Source organism: Octopus sinensis, linkage group LG26, assembly GCF_006345805.1.
Source record: "Octopus sinensis linkage group LG26, ASM634580v1, whole genome shotgun sequence".
In the NCBI taxonomy this organism is placed as follows: Eukaryota; Metazoa; Mollusca; class Cephalopoda; order Octopoda; family Octopodidae; genus Octopus; species Octopus sinensis.
Window position 1 is genome coordinate 16,671,166 of NC_043022.1, and position 20,000 is coordinate 16,691,165.

The following is a 20,000-nucleotide window of genomic DNA, read 5'->3' on the forward strand; positions in this document are numbered from 1 at the left end:
AGACCCTTAACTACCACTGTTCTTAATAAACCTAATGATCCTCCTCTTTCTTTTTGTTTTGCTTTCACAAAACACAGAATTTGTTCAAAAGATTGTTTTCTTTTTCTACGTCTTCTCTCTGAATTTATGCAAACATCGGAAAAAATAGATATTAAAGGATGGCACAGAGAGTTACATCTATCGATTCTTTGGCAGCTGATAATGTGGAAGTTTTTTGGTTTTTACCAAATGTCATGCTGCTGGCGGTGAAGGTGGTGGTGGTGATGACTGGTAGTGATGGTGGTGGTAATGTTGATGATAAAGATGGTGATGATGGTAATGATTATGATGGCAGTGATGATGATGATGATTATGGAGCTGGTGGTGATGATGTCGATGATGATGGTAATGATGATGGTGATGGTATCATCCCACTTCTTTTTTTTTCACAGAAATGTATTACCCAAAAGACACCTTGCCAGCGATTGGTGGTTATTATCAACGTCTCCTCCACAGATTTTCCTCCATGTTTCTTCTTCTTCTTCTTCTTCTTCTTCTTCTTGGAATTGTCGGTGTTCGTCAAGAATATCTCTCATTAAGTCTGGCTAGTGTTTTATTCCTTCACCATTAATTCGCTTTTACTGCTGCCATGGTGCTACTATTGCTAAAGATGGAACATCTATTATCAAACTCCGTAATTCAATAAAGAAAACACATATCTTCAATTGATACGGCATTAATCATTTACATCATCCATCCTCCGTACTCTTCCACCATCCTCCAAGAATCCCTTAAGGATAGCCGTGTTTCTCAGAATCTTCCACTGATAAAACCATAAGCATCATATTTATGGCAATATTTATAGAGAATTATTTCGTGTGTTATTTTAAATAACTTCCATATGCTTCTCCTCAGCCAGTTATTGAAAAATAAGCAGATTTCCAAATGAATGCAGTGGCAGCAGCAGCGCTTACCGTTATTGATGTTGTGTTTGCAAGATTAGCTTTGTCTTGTTTTGCCATTTTTATCTTCAGTTCCAAACCCTGCAGAAACAATTTAGCATCTCTTGGATATTTTCCTTCCATACAATGTAAGGGACAGGCGTGGCTGTGTGGTAAGAAGTTCGCTTTACAACCATATTGTTCCAGGTTCAGTCCCACTTTGTAGCACCTTGAGCAAGGGTCTTTTACTACAGCCAGTGGCTGACCAAAGCCTTGTGAGCTGATTTGGTAGATGGAAACTGAAAGGAATCCATTATGAGATTGAGGTTGAGTTACCTTGCCTGTTCATGACTCTAAAATGTTTTCACAACTGGTGCTTTCAGAGAGTATTCTCCACCATGCCAATAGCAGCTTACCAGCAAATACTCAAAGCGTATACATTATATGTGGCTGATAATATACATATTTATATATATAAGTTATATGGGTGTCTTTGTGTGTGTTTTTACTCCTACCAACCTGGTCACTGATGCAGCTCCACTGCAACTGGTTTGAGGCAAGGCTTTTGGTCAGTATTTATTTATGTCTGTAGGTTTCAAAGTTATAAATAGAATATCCTCAACTTTATAGGTCAGTTATTTTGGTTGTCATTGCCTGGTGCTTGGTTTGTTATGTGCCAGAAGTTTGGTTGTTACGTGAATTACAAGTTAAAAGTCCTTGTGTGATTTTGAAAGGCTGATATGTGCCATTGATGCTGTAATTCTTTTAGTTTCTTCACACAGTCTCAGATCAAATCGCTTGATCAGCATCCCTGAAATACCAAAATCACATCCTCTCAGTGCTATGATTTTTTTGATTTTTCCGTATGACTTCAGTATTTCATTTCTTGGCAATCTGTGACTAATATATAATGGATAAACTTAGTGTTTTGATATTAAATGATTGTTCAATGAAACAAAAACAAAAAACCATCCACATCCATTGAGAAATATTGAAAGAAAAATATGAAAAAAAAGACTTGAGTTGATATTAAATTCCAATATTATTGTTTTGTTTGAATCTATGGTTGTTAGATATGAGGAGAGAAAAATATTGGTAAAAAGAATAGTTTTTAGAAAGAAAAAAAATAAAAGAACTTAGAAAACGAATTGTCAGGAATTACAGAAAAAACAGAAAATCTGATCTGTCAAAAAAAAACAAACACAGGATTGTTTTGTTTGAGCTTTTTTGCACTCTTCTTCGAGATGGCTTTTGTTTTGTTTTTTGATTATGTTAATTATGAGCAGAGAACTTAACCTCTGCCTCTTTGGGATATAATAATAATAAGAAGAAGAAGAATCTTTAAGAGAACTGTTAGAATGGTGGATAAAATGCTTAGCAGCATTTCATTTGTTTTTTGTGTTCTGAGTTCAAATTCTGTTGAGGTCAACCTTCGCATTTTATCCTTTGCGGGGCTGGTAAAAATGAGTACCAGTTGAGTGCCCGAGAGTCATGACCTGGGTGTGGCCTGGCCCCCTTACTATGTAAGAAGTTAAGGGCTGAAACACTTGCCTAAGGGATGGAGCTACTTCTCTGAAGACCTTGGCTCTCTGCAAAGTTTCTTATCACTTCTACTTATTGTGTAACCTCGTAATTATTCATTATTAAAACATTAATTACTGATTCTTATTTGTGTTTCCACCAAAATATTGTCTAAAATGTTGAACAACTTTTTCTAATAGTGAAACGAAGTAAACTTTATTAACAGTGAGGTTGCTTCTCACATGGGGCCGGATGGATGGTTTGATGTTAAAACTGTGTTCAGTCATATCTTGATACAATTTAAAATGCAGAAAAGGCATTAATGTTATCAGCTTGATAACATTAACTGCTGTTAATGACTAGACATCAACCACTTCCTCCCACACAACTCAGTGGTCTGAATGGGTTCCACATGAATTTCAATATCGGTTGTTCTTTAGTTTGTCTATGTCTTCCCCTACTTCACCAGATTTTAGAAGCCGAGTCTCGCTTAAAAAACATATTAAGTCGAAAACATCATTGTGTCTGTCAGTTGATGTTTCACCATAAAAATAAGTAGAAAACAGAAAAAAAAAAAGATGTTACATTTTCGATAGGAATCCCACATTAAGCTACACTCCAATAATTTGTCTGCAGGAAATGCCAGAAATCACACAAATGAAGAATTACTTTTTCCCATAATCTACAACAGATTTTAATTCCTATTTCTCAATGATAGATGGTGGTGGCCACTTGAATTATTTCACCTGTAATCATTTATAATCATATATTAACCAGTCAGAGGCTGTTGTGGTATCTCAGCTATCACTGACGGTCTTTTATTATCACTAGTGATATGCTGCTATCACTAAACTCCGCTTCATGCTCTGCTACAGACTCTGTCTAAGCTGGAGTTAGGGTTGTAGATTCTACAATATCTACAGAAGTGTTTCTCAACCACCATTTCTTTTTTTTTTTTTATCTATGGACCCCTTTGATTCCTATTTTGCTCTGGTGGGCCCTCATAGCCATTCAATGTTTAAAAAGTCCTATTATATTTTTATACTTCAGTATTATAAGGAATTCATCATCATCATCATCATCATCATCGTTTAGTGTCCGCTTTCCATGCTAGCATGGGTTGGACGGTTCGACCGGGGATCTGGGAAGCCAGAAGGCTGCACCAGGCTCCGGTCTTATCTGGCAATGTTTCTACAGCTGGATGCCCTTCCTAACGCCAACCACTCCGTGAGTGTAGTGGGTGTTTTTTACGTGCCACCTGCACTGGTGCCAGGCGAGGCTGGCATCGGTCACGATTCGGATTGGTGCATTTTACGTGCCACCTCCACGTATAAAGAAAATTGTTAGGATATTTCGTGTATAGTACAAATACAACAAATTTTCACCAAAAAATCTTATACGGACCCCTAAGGACCCCTAAGTTGAGAGCTATTATTAATCAAGAGGGTAGTTGACAGTCTTTACTCTGTCTGTGCTTTTTGCCTGTATTGCAATGCATTACTCTCTTCTGTGTAAATAGAGTCTGTTATACTCTCTGCACTGCAATTGGGAGTCATTGATTTAATCCATTCTGTATAACAGAGTATTACTCCATCTGCACTGCTGTACAGCCTGTTATCCTGTCGCTGCAGTCTAGCACTCTGTCTGTTGTGCAGCTGAGGATTGCTGTGCTGCATCTAATGCAGTCAGTGACTTGCATTGGGGGGTGGGGTGGGTTGATTAGAAGAAGGAGCTCTGGCCATGGCCTTCATGACTTGCTGGTCAGTAGAAGCTCTATTTAAACATCAGCAACAACAACTACTACTACTACTACTACTACTACTACTACTGTTATTGTTGCTGTTGTTGTTGTTATCTGAGACTCTAGTCTGTCTGTTAGTTGCTGTATTGAGCTACTCTCATAGCTGATCTACTTCTGTGTCTAGACTGTAAAATGGTAGCAAAATTCTTCTATAAAAGACTTAAGTTTATTGTTATATTTCAACAATAGTTGCTTGCATGTTCCTTCTCTCTCTCTCTCTCTCTCTCTCTCTCTCTCTCTCTCTCTCTCTCTCTCTCTCTCTCTCTCTGACTGCTGCAACACAACAATACTTTCAACTGCATCTCATCAATCGATCTCCTCACATTGATTTCTCTCTCTCTCTCTCTCTTTCTCTCTCTCTCTCTTTCTCTCTCTCTCTCTCTCTGCAACTTAGAATCATTACTTCTTTCCATTATAATGGCGCCTTTTATTGTCAGCAACGTAGGCTCTTACAAACCTCCGTCCTCCTACATGTTTCTAACCATCTCATCTAAATAACAAATATTAATTCCTAAACTCGTTTAGCTGATTATAAGGCCTTCATTTCAAACATTGTTCTCTCCATTGTATTGAACTCCTCCCAATAAAAGCAGCCAACGCTGTCTGAGATTGGCTTCATGGTTGATTTCATGGATTGTTACACGTAGCAAGGATATTTATCTATCAATACATTCAGGCCGGCAAAATATTATGCAATCAATTTAAAAACTCGTCAATAAACTCAATGCATTAAAATTAAGTCCTTCTCTCCGACCCACCACCACCACCTACCATTACCATTTACCATTACCATTTACCATTCCACTTCAGACTCGCTGTGTACCATGTCCATCATAAATGTTATATGGCCAAGTGACCGAAAGCATTAGTTTTAAACAGCAGGTTATTATGGCCATAGAAAGAGTTAAAGAGTCCGTACTTGTTGTATCTCGTCGTTCTACTTGCTTGGTGACACAAACACAATGACAGGTCACAATGGTGGCTACAATCGTTATAAATCATTATTATATATAATTTCATAGAATAGGGGTAAAACACGAACCACTTGGGGCTGAGACGTGTGTGTGTGTGTTAATGAATATACATACATATAGGCGCAGGAGTGGCTGTGTGGTAAGTAGCTTGCTTACCAACCACATGGTTCCGGGTTCAGTCCCACTGCGTGGCATCTTGGGCAAGTGTCTTCTACTATCGCCTCGGGCCGACCAAAGCCTTGTGAGTGGATTTGGTAGACGGAAACTGAAAGAAGTCTGTCGTATATATGTATATATGTGTGCGTGTATGTTTGTGTGTCTGTGTTTGTCCCCCTAGCATTGCTTGACAACCGATGCTGGTGTGTTTAAGTCCCCGTCACTTAGCGGTTCGGCAAAAGAGACCGATAGAATAAGTACTGGGCTTACAAAGAATAAGTCCCGGGGTCGAGTTGCTCGACTAAAGGTGGTGCTCCAACATGGCTGCAGTCAAATGACTGAAACAAGTAAAAGACATATATACATGTAGGGGTGAGTGTGGCTGTGTGGCAAGAAATTTGCTTCCTCACCACATGGTTCCAGGTTCAGTCCCATCACATGGCACCTTGGGCAAGTGTCTTCTAATGTATAACTTCAGGCTGATCAAAGCCTGAAGTGGATTTGGTAGACAGAAACTGAAAGAAGCCCATTGTGTGTGTGTGCGTGTGTGTGTGTGTGTGTGTGTGTGTGTGTGTATACACACACATACAGTGGTGGACAGGTTCTAAAAATATTGGTTGCCAGGAGACTAAGGGGACCCACCCACAACTACAATACTTTAATTTCATTTTTCTTTTTTGTTAAAAGTATTCTTTCCAACTGTCTACAAACACAGCCAGGCTTAAACAATCCATTCTTCCTGGAGTGAATAAAAAATTCCCAAATTTGAGGGGATGGGCCCCCATATATAGATTCTAATGGCGCAGGAGCCTGCTTGCCACCTGGCAACCTGGCCAATCCGCCCAGCGTGATGGGGACTGACACACTTAATGATTTGCTTTATTCTCCTGATTCTTTGTAGTTCCTTATTTTTCTTAATCCCTTCCTGTTTGTATCTCTCGCTGCACAACCAAACCTGTTCCCAGCCATTTCTTCTCAACGTATTTCAGCTGTGACCAATAACAACATGCTCGAGTGAATCCAAATGAACGAAGCATCGTTTATGTAACGAGGTGCATTATTACATCACCTGACGAGATGCTTCTGCAACTGTGGGATGCATCGAAATTAATTGCACAGTTCGCCCACTCATGAGGGGTTTGTCCCCACCCCCCGCTGCTTGACAACTGGTGTTGATGTGTTTACATCCTCATGACTTAGTGATTCAGCAAAAGAGATCAATAGAATAAGTATTTGGCTTAAAAAAAAAAATAAGTGCTTGGGCCGATTCATTAGACTAAAATCCAAAGTGGTGCCCCAGCATGGGCACAGTCTAATGATCGAAACAAGTAAAAAGATAAAAGAAACATTCACAATGTCCAGGCTGAGTAAAAATTGCTTTGTATTCCGTGACATGTTCTCGGCTGATTCTGCCAATCTTTTATACAAAATTGTCAGAAGTTCCATATATATGTGTGTGTGTTTGTTTGTGTTTGTGTGTGAGGGAGAGAATTCATTCCTGACTTTTGTTTACTTGTCTCTTTACAGGAAATTGCTTCCATTTTGATTGCTTTTGATAAACACAAAGAATGGCAACTAAGAGAGCTACGAGTCAGGTAAGCAACACTTATCATTATTATTCATCATACATGCACACACACACACACAAATATATATACACATGTGTGTGTGTGTATATATATATATATATATATAAGGTGGTGCTGCAGCATGGCCACAGTCCAATGACTGAAACAAGTAAAATTAAACTAAAAGGAAATATAACTTTATATCACTTTATTTTATTCATCCCTTTAGATTGAAAAGATTCTGTTGTTGTTGGCCAGATGTGAACCCTAAACGTTAAATCACCAAAATTCTCATCCGTAGCTGGTCTTTCCTTTAACTCTTCTTTAAAAAAAAAATATTCTGTTAGTGTTGTATTGTTGTTTTTGTTATTCAGCCCCAGGTCAATTCTGTTAGTGTGCAGACCTATTGATGAAAAGTATTTCTGTCTTTTTGTTCTGGCTTAGTTTACCACAGACTACATTATCGTGTGTGCTTTGCTTTTAAGATTGTAGGATATTAGTACAAGGGAGATTTGGCTTCAGGTTGAGTGACCAAATAAAGGCTGAAACATCGTCGCTGAACCATAATTTCTTGTTCAGCCTACCATGTCATGTATGTTTGGTTAGGATATATTCTGGCTTTAATTGGGAGAGCCATTTCAGGCAAGACTAACCTCAGAGATTAATCAGTGGATTATCTGTTATGAAGGCTGTAATGAAGCCATGTCTTCTTCTTCTTCTTTTCTTCTTCTTCTTCTTCTCTTCTTCTTCTTCTTCACAAGCATGACATTCATTCCGTTATTTCAAGTCCTTGTATCACCAGTTGTCAATGTATTTGCCATCCCTAATTTCCATGGAGTTTATATTGTTTTACTGGGGATTAGGTCCAAGAACATAGGCTTTGAGTGTTTTGAATGGTAAGGATTTTCTTGGCCTAATGGCACCTTGGTCCCTTTCTCCAACTCCAGATGCTGACAAACAGAAGCAGTTAAGCTCCCAACTGGTACATAGACCTGGTTCTAGGAAAAATTTGTTCTTGGGATCTTATTATTATCGAGGGACTCAACCTAATCCTGCTGGAACAGGTCTGTGGGAGGGAGGTGGTTCCAAAAACCACCAAAAGGTCCTTAGTGCAAGGGATATTACAAACCTCTTCCAAAGTGCATACTGAAAGTAAACACTCAAATCATCCTTCAACTACCATGGAACTTTGGAACTTTGATCCCAGATGCAAAATGTGTGAAGGAGATCAAAAGATGAGTAGTGCTGGCAAAATCTGCATCCCCCAAATCATATAACATCTTTAGAAATCATTCTCTGAGCATCAAGACCAAAATATCTATATTGGATGGCTATGTCTACCCTGTGTTAATGTATGGAAGTGGGTCATGGCCTTATGACATGAGAAATGAGAAGGTGCTTGGAGAGCTGTGAAATGTGGTTCTTAAGGGGAATACTGAGGTTAGCATGATCAGACAAAGGGTCTAATGAAGGAGTGAGGATCCACACTGTGGTAAATAGGGAACTGCTTTGTGAGATAAGGGCCAAGCAACTGAGATCCCTTTGTCATGTGATGAGGAATGAGGGCCTGGGGAGTTTAGCAATGACCACAAAGACTGAAGGGAAAAGAAGCAGAGGAAGGAGAAGGATGATATGGATGTCAAACTTGAGGAATTGGTTGGAAGGGACGAAGCATTAAACATGAGGAAGTGGAGCTGTTACAGAGGAGACAAAGAACAGAGAATTGTGGTTGGACATGAGAGCTTATGTCCTACATTCTGGACATGGCACCTAAAGAAGAACTTCATATTTATGATTAAAGGTTCTTGGTGGTGGATTCGCTTGGAGCAGGCAAGTGGGGTTTGGTGTATGATTGAAAGTTCTGGTGGTGGGGTTTAGGTAAAACAGACGAGTAGGGCTTGGTGATTTGGTGTATGATTGAAAGCTTTGATTTTGCAAGATTCACTGGAGATATTCGGCCCTCAACTCAGAATTTAAACAGTCTGGCTGTGCCCATACTGATGCCTTTTTTCTATTTTGTTTCTGCCTTAGAATATGGGGAAAAGGGATTTAAAAAATAATGTTGTGATATTATTTAGAGGTGTTGACAGTGAGTCTAAATGTTTGTGAAGGGATGTTATGTCCGTAGATGTACAAGTTCCAGGATATTGCTAATCAAGTAGTCTTTAGCTTGAAAATATTCCAGCCATGACCACCCCATGTGTTTTCAGTCTCTTTTTTAAAACTTGTGTGGTGTAATTAGAGGTAGATTTTGCTGCTATTTCTATCAGGTTAAATAACTGTAGCAAGGATCCATCATTGACTTGAGTTACAGAGGTTGTGAGATTTGAGACAAACTTGAATCAAATTCTGCTCCTTTGAATGAACAAGGGGTCCTCTCTACACCCAACTGAACTGCTAATAATAACAGCCAAATTTCCATCAAATCATAGTTCTTGTCTTCTAAAAGAAGGACACATTGAGTAATGTGATACTTGGTACACTATGCCTTGGAGAAAGACAGCATTGTCACAGCTGAGATAGTTTTGATCATAGATCAGCCCTGTCAGTGTTAAGAGAAGGGGTTAAGCAACAACAGCCTTACTCCCAGAGGTTTTGTGCAACTGTAACAGTTTTTAGTTTTCTAAGACATTAATTTTGTTGATGGCCACAAAAAGTCAGTTGCATTGTTCAAAAGTCATTGGTTCATCTGACATTTTGACTGAATATTTCACATTATATAAATCACATCGATAATAATAATTATGCCGGCCGGCTACGCTTGGCATTATCCCCAATTTATTTTGAAATCTTCTGACTCGCACATCACACGACTGGAAATGTCTTTCTTGATTTTCCTAATGTTTGAGAGTTAATTGTGATGTCAGTGTTGTGTAACTAGCCATCAGAATGAAATATTAACGAACATTCAGAAGGAAGCAGAGATTTGGCTGATGGCGGAGAAAGGGGAGGGTTGCCGGGGGGGGGGGGGGTGATTGCTTTTCATGCTATTTGTCATATGTTATGCTTGGCTGACTATCATAACATCGCTGTGTCTGTGTGTCGTTTCAAAAAGTTCCGTTGGTTCTTTTCCAACTTGAGAGAAATATCATTATTGAAAACCAGAGAGAGTTTTAATAGAAATTCAAAAAGGTGCTTTTGTATGTGTCTGCGTGCGTGCGTGTGTGTGTGTGTGTGTGTGTGTTTGTGTTATGTGTCTGGAAGGTGCATGGCTTAGTGGTTAGGGGCGTTTGGTTCATGATCATAAGGTTGTCAGTTCGATTCTTGGCAACATGTTGTGTCCTTGAACAAGACCCTTTATTTCATGTTGCTCCATTCCACTCAGCTGGCAAGAACGAGTTGTACCAGTAATTGAAAGGGGCTAGCCTTGTCACATCCTGTGTCACACTGAATCTCCCTGAGAACTATGTTAAAGGTATGTATATCTGTGGAGTGCTCAGCCACTTGTACGTTAATTTCACGAGTAGGCTGTTCCGTTGATTGGATCAACTTGAACCCTCATCGCTATAGCCAATGGAGCACCAGTTTTGTGTGTGTGTGTGTGCATGTGTAGAAGTGAAACAACCAATACTCAGTACTTTGCGCAATATTTATATTTGTAGCTGAGCAGTTGGTGACTCAGACTCAGCTGGTGCTCATTTGGAGACTCTTTGGCAAGGAAAGACAAATCTGATTAATCAAATGACTCATGAGGGACATTTGATCAATTAAACATGATTCTGTGTCTAGGAAAGTCCAAGTGAGGCAGCCTGAGTCACCCCCATAAAAGTGAATGAGTAAGAGTATAGACACCACTCAATATCGGCAGCAGAGCTGTGTATCATTATGTGAAGTGGATGAAGGTAAAAACGATCATTGATTAGATCTCAATGGTTTGTTAACAAAACGAAAACAACAGCAGCAGCTCTTTGACAATAGGGAGGAGAGACTGAGGAGGCGGTGGGTGGCATGGGTGGAAAATATGTAAATATGTGAATACAGAAAAGGATTGTAAAAGGATGTGGAAATGCCTGCCAGTCTATGTAAACAAAACATGTTTATTGAAAGTATTTGAATGTAGATATAAAATTGTAGTGAAACTGTACAAAGTAGCCAAGGGGGAGTAAAAAAAAAACGTACAATAATAAAGAAAAACAAAAAGGTTAAAACATTTCAAAGGAAATCATTTTCTACAAATGGAGATAAGAAAACTAATAAATATGGCATTGAAATCCAATAGTTTTCACCAATCTCTCAGTGTTTCCAGTATTATCCGTACCAAGCCTTGCTATTCGAGGAATAGGTATTTGGCACACTGTTTGCAAGTTGGTAAAAGTTCTGCTCTTTACATGTAAACCTTTGAAATTCTGAAATGAAATAATTTTTTCTTCTTTTTCAATGAGATATGACTCAGTTTGTTCGACTGGACACTTTAAGGTGGTGTGCTGGCATGGCTGCGGTCCACTGACTGAGACAAAAGAGAAACATAAAGGATATATATGTATATATGTATATATATATATATATATATATATAATATATATATATATATATATATATATGTGGAGGCAAAGTGGCTGAGTTCCTTTTGAGTATTGGGCCTCAAGGTGGCTGAGTTTTTTACAAGTGTTGGGCCTTGCAGAGACAATGACCAAGACCTTTGGCATTATGTCACGCTTGAGAAGAAGATCTGTGAAGCCAAGCTAAATCACAGTCGTGGCAGATATCAGTGTCACACAAATTGGCACCCGTGCTGGTGGCACATAAAAGCACCCATCACACTCTGAGTGGTTGGTGTTAGGAAGGGCATCCAGCCATAGAAAACCAGGCCAAATCGGACTGGAGCCTTGCACAGCCTTCCAGCATACCACCCCAGTCAAACCATCCAACCCATGCCAGCATGGACAATGGACGTTAAATGATGATGATAATGATATACATACATACATACATATATATATATATATATATATATATATAGAGAGAGAGAGAGAGAGAGAGAGAGAGTAAAAAAAAGGGAGGAAGATAATTTCGATAATCTGCACTTGGTGAGTTGTAATGCAAAAAATATATATATAATAAAAAAAGAAAATGCACACAGTTTACCTAGTTTTAATATATTTTAAATGTAAGAGTATTGTGGTTGTCAACCGGTTTCACTTTCACTAGTCATGATGTGACTGTGATTAAGATGTGAACTTCGCAAAAGCACAGCCATGCTTGCTTACATGAGCATTTGCCAGTGACAGAAATAGTGAGACAACAGGGATAATGCAGGGATATATTTTCATCATATGTAAGCTATGGGACACATGTTGACCATGAATAAGTGGGACACAAATCAAAAGTGACTCCCTGGTGTAGGGAATTATGTTCAAGGTTTACATATGTAACTTGTTTACATGGTCTTCGTCCTTCAATCAAAAGAGTTTTCAATACTTTAATCACTCAGTCTTAATCTTTCAATCACACCAATGATTAACAGATTAAGATCAAGTGTTAGGGTGGGGTATCACCTTTGATAGGGGAACATGTCAAACTTTTCAGGGTAGTTCATCTGCGTTGATCTCCACCTGGTACCCAACTCTCATCTGTGGCTCCAGGTAGCTGTTTGCATGCAATAACAACCACATACCAGTAAACCCGTTTGAGTGGAAGATGAGGGTAGACAATGGGTGTGTAGCTCTTGGTGAGTTCAGGCTTGCTTCTTACCTCTGCATGTGAAGGCTGGATGTGGCAGGGAGCACAGAAGAAAGCTTCCTGAATCAGTGGAGAGGAAGGGAGTTGCAACAAAAGACTGGGGAGTGTAGGGAGCTGGATGAGGCAAATGACATAATCATGGTCATCTGTCTCCATCTCTCTCCATCTCCTAATTATCCTCACCTGGTCTTGGCACTGGATTCAAGATGGTTACAGGTAAAAGGGGGAAGCTGACAAGGTACAACTCTTATTCACTTTAAACAACATCACTCCACGACTCTTCAGTCGTTCTTCTCCCCCCCACCCCAGGAGGACTTGATGGTCATCGTCATTCTGACAGATGAACAGAAACCTTTAATTAAAAGATCTTCCTACCTGAAGCACTTAGCTACTGCGTCCCACAAGTCGTCTCATATCACCTGAATTCATTTCTGCATTTGTTTACTTATTCTTACTATTTTTTTTATTTCGTCTTGTGTGTGTGTTGTTTACAATTAGTGAATGGTCGTCGTGGCTGGCAACTTTATTAGTGACTTGTGTTAAGTTTTTAATATCTTCCCAGCTCATTTTGCATTAATTATCATCTGTTAATGATATGAAAACAGATGGCATTAAAATTAAGTTGTAATTAATTGGTATGCAATTAATTGAAAAATGTCTCTTTAAATCAATACGGTATAATGAGGGGAGGAAAAGAAGAAAGAAAAAATGCAAACTGATCATCTCTGAGAAAACCAACAACAACAACAATAAAAATACAAACAAAATAAAAAGAAAAAAACCAAGAGAAAAGAGACCAATATCATCTCTGAATTGGCAGCGCAACAAACTCAATAATTACAGACCAATTATATTGAAGAAATGGAATTACTTTTCTGATTATTGTCAATTCTATGTGGAAAGGTGATATGCGTCATGAAAGAATAACTTCAATTCACTTAGCAATCAGAGACAAGTGTCTTGTTTTGAGTTTATTTCTTAATGAAATGGAGACGGAAAGGCTACACAACAGATTCGCATCGGTTTTTGCTTCTTTTTTTCCCACCCTCCACTTCCAATTCTTTCTTCTCCCCCTGTTGCTGTAAGGTCAGTTCTGTTGGCGAACTTTAATATTATTGCTTGCAGTCATCAAAATTATTTAAGAAGCCATCATTGAAACAACAATTTCTCCAATCATGTCCAGCACCTGACTCTGCTTTCAGCTTTCAGTATGTGTGTGTGTGTGCGCTTTGATGTATGCATGCATGGATGGATGGACGGATGGTTGGACAGATAGGTAGATAGATAGATAGATAGGTAGGTAGGTAGGTAGGTAGTTTAGTTGAATGAATTGACACTCCCCCCGGTACTGATACAGACCAACACTGGTCAAGCACACACACACACACACACACACACACACAGAGTGCGATAGGTAAATTGTTGCCATTTTATATTTTTAATCTTGTGCATGCACATTGTTTTTATATTGTCAACTACACAGTATAGTAGGGTCAGGTGGGCACTGTCTGTGGGCAAAACAGCACCATGACACAATTCACTCTGCCAGAAATTTGGAAACGACATGCTGTACTGCTTGGCATTCATGCCAGAAGCTCCAATATGAACATTTCAGAGTGTTTGGGTGTCAATCTGAAGACAGTGCAGTCTGAGGACATGTACTGAGAGTGATAAAAATCAAACATCCAGTCAACATCATGGTGTTTGGAGTGATCAATAGTGATGGTGACGTTATGCCTCCATTCATCTTCCCACACAGCCTCAGACTCAACACGGAGGCCTACATCAAGTGCCAGGAGGAGGTGGTGCTGCTCTGGGTCAAGAGGGTGGCTGCTGGAAGACCCTATGTCTGGCAACAGGACTCTGTGCCATGCCACACAAGGAGGAGAACCCAGTGATGGCTGTCAGACAATTTCTGCAACCACATCACCCCTAACATCTGGGCACCTAACTCCCCAGACTGCAACAACCTTGATTATTTATGGGTAGGGTGCAGTTGAGTGAGAGACCAACAAAACTCCTTGTAATACCAGAGATGAACTGAAGGCAAGGATTATGGCAGCATTCACGAATTTAAGCAAGGACCTTCCCTTCTTGGGACAAAACTCTACTTGTGAAGACGTGTTGAGGCAAGTGAGGATCAGAATCGAAATCGATCATGGAAATTGCGGATGTGCTACCAGTGCCGGTGGCATGTCGAACTCTGCTTGTGAAGACCCATTGAGGCAAGTGAGATCAGATCGAAATCGATCAATGAAATCGATCAATGAAATTGCAGATTTTTACCAGTGCCGGTGGCATTAAGAGAACTTTCCGTTTCGCGACCGTTCCAGCACCGCCCCGTTTCGTGTCCGTTGCCAGCCTCGCCTGGCCCTCGTGCCGGTGGCACATAAAAGCACATCCGTTCGTGGCCGTTTGCCAGCTCTGTCTGGCCCAGTGGGTGCACGTAAAAAGCACCCACTACACTCACGGAGTGGTTGGCGTTAGGAAGGGCATCCAGCCGTAGAACACTGCCAGATTTGACTGGGCCTGATGAAGCCTTCTGGCTTCACAGACCCCAGTAGAACCGTCCAACCCATGCTAGCATGGAAAACGGACGCTAAATGATGATGATGATGATGATGATGAGACTGTCCAGAAGGGTTGCAGGAGATTCTGAAGTCATTTGGAAGCCGTGGCTGAAGCTAATGGCAATTTTATTAAATAAATTTACTCTTTAGTATTTCAAGATATATTTATGTAATTTTGGTAAATATATGTTAAAATGAGATGTCAGTGTAATTCTCATTTTTGCGTAATTTAGACGACAGTTTGTTCACCACACCCTGTATATATAAATATATGCATACATACATGCATAAATATATATATATATATATATATAATACGAATAAGAAAATGGAGAAACAAATTTAGTTTGTTCATCAACTTTACCAACATTATATTTGGATAAATACTATCCCATAGTGGGTTACACCCATAACCCCTATCTTATTTTGTACTATATATATATATAGATATATATATAGATAGATAGATAGATAGATAGATAGATAGATAGACAGATAGATAGATAGAGAGAGAGAGAGAGAGAGAGAGACACACACAGGGGTGAGTGTCTTTCAGTTTCCATCTATATATGTGTGTGTGGGTATATATATATATAGTCAGATAGATAGATATAGATACATACACACTCATATACATATACATACACATGCACACACACTTTTGAACTTATAAACATTGATATATATATATATATCTATCTATATATATATATATATATATATATAGATATAGATATAGATATAGATATACATTCACCTGAATGCACCTCCGTCTGGTCTTTTCATAATTGTAGCTTGTTACTGCCCTAAGGTCAGCCTATTTGTGTTTTCAATGTAAACCATCAATGAAGATCATTGGAGGTGGATTGTCAACATTACAAAAAAGGAAATCTTTAGTGTTTTGCTGTGTGTGCACCTGTGTGTGTGTGTGTGTGTGTGTGTGTGTCTTTTTTTTTTCCAAATACTTATGTTAGGTGGTTAGTATAAGGTGAGTCTACTTTTTTTGTGAATCTTCTGTGGAAATATTGATTTTACCAAGCATATATCACATACCATGATATGATGAGATCTTAGAGAGACAGAATCAATAGTGATATCAAAGATGAGGGTCAAAGATGTAAGTGATATTGATCTTCTCACACACACACACACACACACACACACACACGTGACATTTAGAGGTTCAAAGTTATCTGTTCTATGAAAGAAGCCAAGATATCTTTGTTGACTTTAGACGTGAAATGGAGTCCATCTTATAAAAATCCCGACTGTATGAAATTCTAGAAGAACAGTTACAGTGGTCTGGTTTCTCTAACCTACCCCCACCCGCCCCCCTATTCACAAGGACCTTTATTTAGCGAAAGTGAGGTTGCATCTTCAGTAAAGAAGGGTCACTTAGAAACATTATTCATAAGTTGTTTGGTTTCTGTGTCTTTCAGCTGTCAGTACTTTATCCTATGGAAACTGACTTCTAAAGGTTATCAAACAAAAATAAGTCCTTTGTTATGTACATGAGCGTATGTCCAGAATCTGTATGGCACTTTAAATATTCTATTGCAGTTTTTATTAAAATATAAAAGTTTTGTATCTCTGGTGACTTTTAAACGAATTTGAACTGCTTTGCAGAGAACCACAAGCATGGCTGTGCAAAGAATTATTCTCTTCACAGTTCGATAGTTTTGTGTTTGATCTCATGGTGTGGCATCCTGGGCCAGTGTCTATTGTCAGAGCCTTGGATTGACTACAGTTTTGTTATAGGAACACGGTTGATGGAAATCTATGTGGAACCCTAACCAAGGGGCTGTTCTTGCTTTAGTATGGTAGACAAGCCCTTGTTCAGTTTCTCACCCTTCACTGGATTTAACGGAGACCTCTTTGTTACAAACTTTTGTGTCCATTTTCTGATCTGCAGATAACTTACTTTCTTCCTTCCATCAATTCCAGGGGCCCAGCTAAAAAGGGTCATGGGCCCTGTCCTTCTTTCCCTCACTAGTTGTATGGTCCCACATGGTTTCAGGTTCAGTCCCATGTGTGACACCTTGGGCAAGTGTCTTCTATAGTCCCAGGACAACCAATGCTAAGTGAGTGAATTTGGCAGAAGGAAACTGTTGTGTTACAGTGGTTTGTGTTCTGTCAGTTCCTCACTCCTGCTTGACAACCGGTGCCTGTTTGTTTACATCCCTGTAACTCAGCTGCATAGTAAAGGAGACTGATTTTGAACTCAGAATGTGAAGATGGATGAGATCCTGCCAAGCGTTTTGTAAAGCATGTTTAAGATTCTGCCAGTTCTTCGTCTTTGTGAGGAATACCACATCTGGTTTGGAAAACATCAGAAGAAATATTAGGCCTGATAATGGTAGCTCTGGGTCTGAGGCTCCCAATAAATGGATACTAAAATTTGGTGATAGAACCTTAAACCTTTGTGTTGTTGTTAACATCAGAGAAATTTATGAATTTCAAGAGAATGGGGAATTATTTGGTTTGCTTTTTTTTTTCGTTTTGGAACAGGGAATCTTAAAGCATATAAAGCTATAAATAATAACTTATAAACATTGGGTTAAGAAAAATCCCTTGGTGAGAAAATGTTGATGGCCGTCATGGGACTGGAACTAACATCTCTTATAAACATTTTGCAGATAGGGCAGGCATGGTTGTGTAGTAAGAAGTTTACTTCTCAACCACATGGTTCTGGGTTCAAACTCATTGCGTGGCACCTTGGGCAAGTGTCTTCTACTATAGCCTTAAACTGACCAAAGACTTGTGAGTGGATTTGGTAGATGGAAACTGAAAGAAGCCCATCATATATATGTGTGTGTGTCTATTCATCTGTGTCTGTCATCCACCACCAACTGACAACTGGTGTTAGTGTGTTTACATCCCTATAACTTAGCAGTTGAGATTATAATTTCTTACATTTTTATTTAATTTTTTGTAGTAATCAGGGTGCAGGGGTAGAGTTTAATCAATTTAAGGATTCTCAATACTTAATTTGGACTTTATTTTATCAACTCTGGAAGGACGAAAGAGAAAGGCAATCTTAGCAGGATTTGAACCCATAAAATGACCTAATTAAATACAACAATACATTTTGTCTGCTTCCCAAATGATTCTGCCATTGAACACTGATTTCTTGGAATATTATTACCAGAATTCCACTTGAGTGAACGTGTCATAGTTTTGTCATATTCTCTGCCCTAAACACCACCACCACCACCACCACCCGAATTCCCCTCCCATATGAACACCTTGTAAATCAAAGAGATTAATGTGCCAATCAGAAACGCTGTGCAGATGCTTGTTCCTAACCCCAGGCATTACTTCTTTGTGCCAGGTTTATGTTTACAACAAACAACTTAAGCTTTCTCTTCCCTGTTTAGTTCCCATCAAGACTTAAGCTGACATTTAAGAACACAGACATGTAATAGTGCAAGTGGTTGATTTATTATTTTTTTGATTTTGTTTTATTTCCAAGTCCCTTCAGTTAAAACTCTCACGAGTGTTTCAAGAGATCTAACCAATGTATGGATTAGGTATACTGGCCAGTGAGAGTGTGATTTCGTGTTGCAAATAATAAGCTTAGGTGTGATATTGTAAATCTATACCTTACTCCATTGCTGAGTATCTCAAGTACTTAAACGTGTTTAAACCAAACAGGTTGTGACTCAGAATCAGCTGAGCGAAAGTTCTGTTCAAGTTCTCACTGCTTCTGAGTGAGGTTTCAGACACTTTAGAACACATGAGGTCATCATTGCACTGGGGGCCTTGACTGGGGCCAACAAAGAAGTGTCTTCCTCCTCCTCCTCCTCCTCTTCATCATTATCATCATCATCATCATCATCATCATTTAATGCTCAAATTCCCTGCTGGCATGGGTTGGATTTACATGGTTAATTGACTTGCTAGTAACAGCAGCCAAATATAATAATAACAATAATAATAATACTGAAATTATAGAGTATAGTGCTCAGGTGCACTACAACGCATCAAAGGTGCATGTATAGTAAATAGAATTATGTCAGACACAGTGAACAGTGTGCGAGTCATGATAGACATGTGTGCATGCGTATGGAGGGGGTGGGATATCAGGTGTAGTGTCAGCGAATTTCAGGAAGCATTGGAGGTTTTAAAGGATGCAATGTCTCGGCAACTAACAACTGATGCAGGGAGTTTGTTCCATGCTTCGGCATCTCTAAGTGTGAAAAAATATCTCTCAGACGCCTCGTTACCATTTATTAATTTATTGGTTTCAAACTTCAGCACAAGGTGAGCAATTTCATTGTAGGGAGGGGTGTAAGTCAACTGCATCAACCCCAGTACACAGCTGGTACATTATTTTATCAAGCACGTAAAAACACCATCCATTCATGGCCGTTTGCCAGCTCTGTCTGGCACCTGTGCAGGTGGCACATAAAAAGCACCCACTATACTCACGGAGTGGTTGGTGTTAGGAAGGGCATCCAGCTGTAGAAACACTTCCAAATCTGACTGGGCCTGATGAAGCCTTCCGGCTTCACAGACCCCCAGTTAAAACCGTCCAACCCATGCTAGCATGGAAAACGGATGCTAAATGATGATGATGATGATGATGAAGCCTGAAAGGATGAAATGCAAAGTTGACCTTGGTGGAATTTGAACTCAGAACATAAAGATGAATGAAAAGCTACTACGTTTTTTTGCCTGACATGCTAACAATTCTGCCAGCTCACCACCTTAGGCATTAATTACTGTAGTTTAATATTAATTATCAGCAAAGATGGGATGGTCATACAAGGAGTGCCTTTCAGCAAAGGTTTGCTCGGTCACGCCTGATG

The 20,000-nt window shown here is 39.3% G+C and overlaps 1 protein-coding gene across 8 annotated transcripts in view; it reads left to right on the forward strand.

The window, feature by feature from the left end:
* LOC115224688 (calmodulin-binding transcription activator 2-like) overlaps nucleotides 1-20,000 on the forward strand; it is a 761,011-nt gene that overhangs the window by 601,559 nt on the left and 139,452 nt on the right. For all 8 annotated transcript variants that reach the window (XM_036513528.1, XM_036513532.1, XM_036513529.1 and 5 more), the window contains one exon: nucleotides 6,900-6,967. In XM_036513528.1, the coding sequence (XP_036369421.1) occupies nucleotides 6,900-6,967 (68 nt within the window). The remainder of the gene's footprint in view (nucleotides 1-6,899; nucleotides 6,968-20,000) is intronic.